Source organism: Oculina patagonica, unplaced genomic scaffold (genome assembly GCF_052425735.1).
Source record: "Oculina patagonica isolate OP01 unplaced genomic scaffold, crgOcupat unplaced516, whole genome shotgun sequence".
Classification (NCBI taxonomy): domain Eukaryota; kingdom Metazoa; phylum Cnidaria; class Anthozoa; order Scleractinia; family Oculinidae; genus Oculina; species Oculina patagonica.
The window spans coordinates 7,255-10,383 of record NW_027558380.1 but is presented as its reverse complement, the minus strand read 5'-3'; the positions used below and the strand labels follow the sequence as shown (position 1 = coordinate 10,383).

At 38.5% G+C, this 3,129-nt stretch overlaps 1 protein-coding gene across 1 annotated transcript; it reads right to left on the bottom strand.

Annotated features, from left to right (window-relative positions):
* Window positions 1-1,283: 1,283 nt before the first annotated feature.
* On the bottom strand, window positions 1,284-2,895 carry LOC144640854 (dynein light chain Tctex-type 5-A-like). The gene is made up of 2 exons (XM_078499915.1): window positions 2,582-2,895; window positions 1,284-1,588 (listed from the first exon to the last, which is right to left on the bottom strand). The coding sequence occupies exons 1-2, from the start codon at window positions 2,865-2,867 to the stop codon at window positions 1,284-1,286; spliced, it is 591 nt and encodes a 196-aa protein (XP_078356041.1). The 5' UTR covers window positions 2,868-2,895.
* Window positions 2,896-3,129: the final 234 nt, after the last annotated feature.

The window sequence follows — 3,129 nt, the reverse complement described above, 5'->3', positions numbered from 1 at the left end:
ATGGTATTTTATTTCCTAATTTTGTCTTAGGCATATTTCTTAGTCCTTCTTTACAGAGCACTTTAGGGAGTTGCAGCAGCGTGTGTCACGACAACGTTCTTCATACTCGTCACGCAATCTTATCTTTCCTCATTGCATGACGACTGAAAGAAAAACCGTCCTCTTCAGGGAAAAGTAGCGTTCCAAAAATAGTTGCAGATCCCATTCCAGAGAAACTATAGATTTACATAGCGCATAGACGCCTCGTACAGGGGAATTACATTTTGAAGTTTCAAAGTTTGATCGGGAACACAGCAGTATACAAAATATTCAATATACATAAAATATTTATTCGGCATCGCCTTTAGTTACTAGTAGCTCACTGCATTCATCGACGTACAAAGATGTTTCTTGTAGAGGGACGTTGTTGTCGATATGAAATAAAATGTTTTCATTCATATGGTGTCTGAGATGTTTGTTCATGCGTCAACTTCTCACTTCTATCTTTCATAGCAATTTACAAAGCCATTCTTATACTAATACTGTAACTTTAATCTTGCATTGCATATCCTATAGCTCCCAAGGCCATTGTCCGCGCCAGGCGGACAAGAAACTGGTCTTTAGCGAAATATCTCGAAGATTGATTTAATTCATGGTTCTGTGGTCAGAGGCACGTTATGCCTTAAATAGTATCACTTTTTACAAGACTAATAAATTATATTAGTACATTCTAGTATTATTACAAAAAATGTGCCTCGTGTTTTGGCGTCGCCTGTTGGAGTTGCATGTTTCTTTCGCCTAAACGACGTTCGCTTGCTTCCCATCAATCTCCTCGCGCCCTGTTTCCCGCTCTTTACCGTCCAAACGCGCGCGCCTGGGAACGAGACAGTCAAAACTCCAATTCGTTATCACTTGCGTTTAAGACGCTATCCACCAGGAAATCGAGTAATATTATTTTAAATTGGACCAAACTTGAGTACCAGAATAATTTAAATCATATTGCTTTATATTATACCCGTTTTAAAAGATTAATTTCTTATTAGTGCCTGAGAAAATGAATTTCAAAGTTCACAAGAACCATGTAAACTATAGGTAAAATCTCACGTGGAATTCAGTGGAACTTTGAAATTTGTTTTGGATGTTTGGTGTTTTTAGAATTGATTACTTTTGATAAGATATTCGAAACAGTAACAAAAACTTGCAAGTGACATGAAAATAATTTTGATACATAATTTTGTCCAATTAATACTCGAAGTCCTGGCGGATTTCGTCTTAATGTCAATTAATTTAGTAGAAATTTATTTTTACTCTTGGTATATACCAAATATCAAAGCGACTGCAAACAGCGAGTTGTTTATGAAGCTACATTCTGCAAAGTTATCAGCTTTCTCATCCCAACAGCACATGCTTCCGATTCGGATGGCCTGACCCATCTTCGGGCCGATGTGCATCACACACACTATTTTGTATCGATCGAAACCGAGCAGCTTGACCTGGGACTTGACTTCGTCGGAGATCTGAACAGTTAGATCTCGGCACACCTTCGGCTCGTAAATTACATCGGTGAGTCTCTTGACCAGGATTTCCTCGGCGATTCTCTTAACGGCACCTGTGAATGGTGAGTAACATTAAACAAAAAATGAATTAATTGCAAATTATTAAACCCATATACAATTGAATAAGTCCTGTTTTGGAAGATCGTCGTAAGACTACCGAAGAGCTTCCGAGGACTCCCGAAAACCCCAAGAGACTCACGAGAACGAGTGGAGTCGACGACAGATGAGATTTGTACGTGACCAGTAACTGAAAGGAAACAAGAGTTTACACAGGCCAAAGGAGCGACGTACTCTCAGGAAATTCAGAGCAATTTTGGAAAAGGCACGACAGTCAATGATAATTTAGACTGCACAACAGTCGTTTTTTTCTCTTAAATCGTTAAACAATCGCTTATCGAAGGCGCGAAGCACCTTTCAGTTTTGACATTGGCTCTAGACCTCTCGTTCAAAGACCGAGTGCATTCGCAAAAGAAAAAAAATTAATGTCATTTATACGACTGTTTTACAATGTAATGATTGTTTCACTTTTTCAGTTCAAACCCGAAATATATCTTCCGATCCTCTTTCTACTGATCGCCAAAATATAGTTTTTTGGATATTAAACAAGACAATCTCCTCTACTTGATCATTTTGTTTATTTTGATCACCTTTATGCTTAGTCATGTAATGTTTATAGGAGAAATTAACTCTTGGTCTCCTTGGCAACCACCCAAAAGTACAGGGGTGTATAAAACTTAAATAACAACATCTTTATTTGTTTTGCGAAAGCGGAATTTTTCAGGAGTTCAAGCTAAGTAAAGCCACGTGGTCTTTCCCACCTGCGCTATAATTTTGGAAAGAGGAACTCAAAGTTATAATTAGCAATTTAATGAGGAAATTGCGGAAGCTCAATTTTGTAGGAAAACCAATATTGCCCTCTTAGCACCACTCGGTACCGAATTTACACAACTAGTTTAAGAAAAACAAACAAACCCCATTCGTATTTGTAGACAAACATTCTGTATAAATACGTTTAACTACACGAACTAAATGAGTATTATACTAACCTGACGAGAATTTCTTCAGTGGGTCGGGTCCAACGCGATACGTGTTTTCCAAAACAACGCTCTCTGCTTGACCGGTATGTTCCAACTCTTCTAAGAGTTCGTCGTCTCGAAAAGAACTTCCACTCTTCAGCCTTACACCGTCATATCCTTGCTGTTGGTTGAGAGGAGCTTGTGGCGGTTTCTTGACGAAAAAGCTTCTCGTGGAAGCGAGCGGAAGACTGGTCTTTCGAACTTTACTTTTCCCTGATGCGTCCGCCATGTTGGTAACTTCAAGCGAATTATTCATGATGACAAAATTCCGTTATTAACTTTAAGCCGCGGCAGGAAGAGAAATATTTTGTTATTAAAATACTTGTCGGAATATCTTGCCTCCGTTTTTGCGTAAAAACAATGCGAATTTCAATGATAACAACAAAAGCAAACGTAATTTGAGCGACCTTTGGTTACGCTCTTTTCAAGACTTTATGATCCAGAAAATCGCGGTCCTTTTGTTTGTTTTCTAAAAACCTGTCAAAAGCGATGATAAATGTTCCGTAATTGTCTCGGGG

Bases quoted from the DNA above. Each gene is read 5' to 3' on its own strand.
- LOC144640854 (XM_078499915.1), bottom strand. From the start codon at position 2,867: ATGAATAATTCGCTTGAAGTTACCAACATGGCGGACGCATCAGGGAAA. The intron at 1,589-2,581 runs GTTAGTATAATA...CACCATTCACAG, and splicing joins ACTGAAGAAATTCTCGTCAG to GTGCCGTTAAGAGAATCGCC.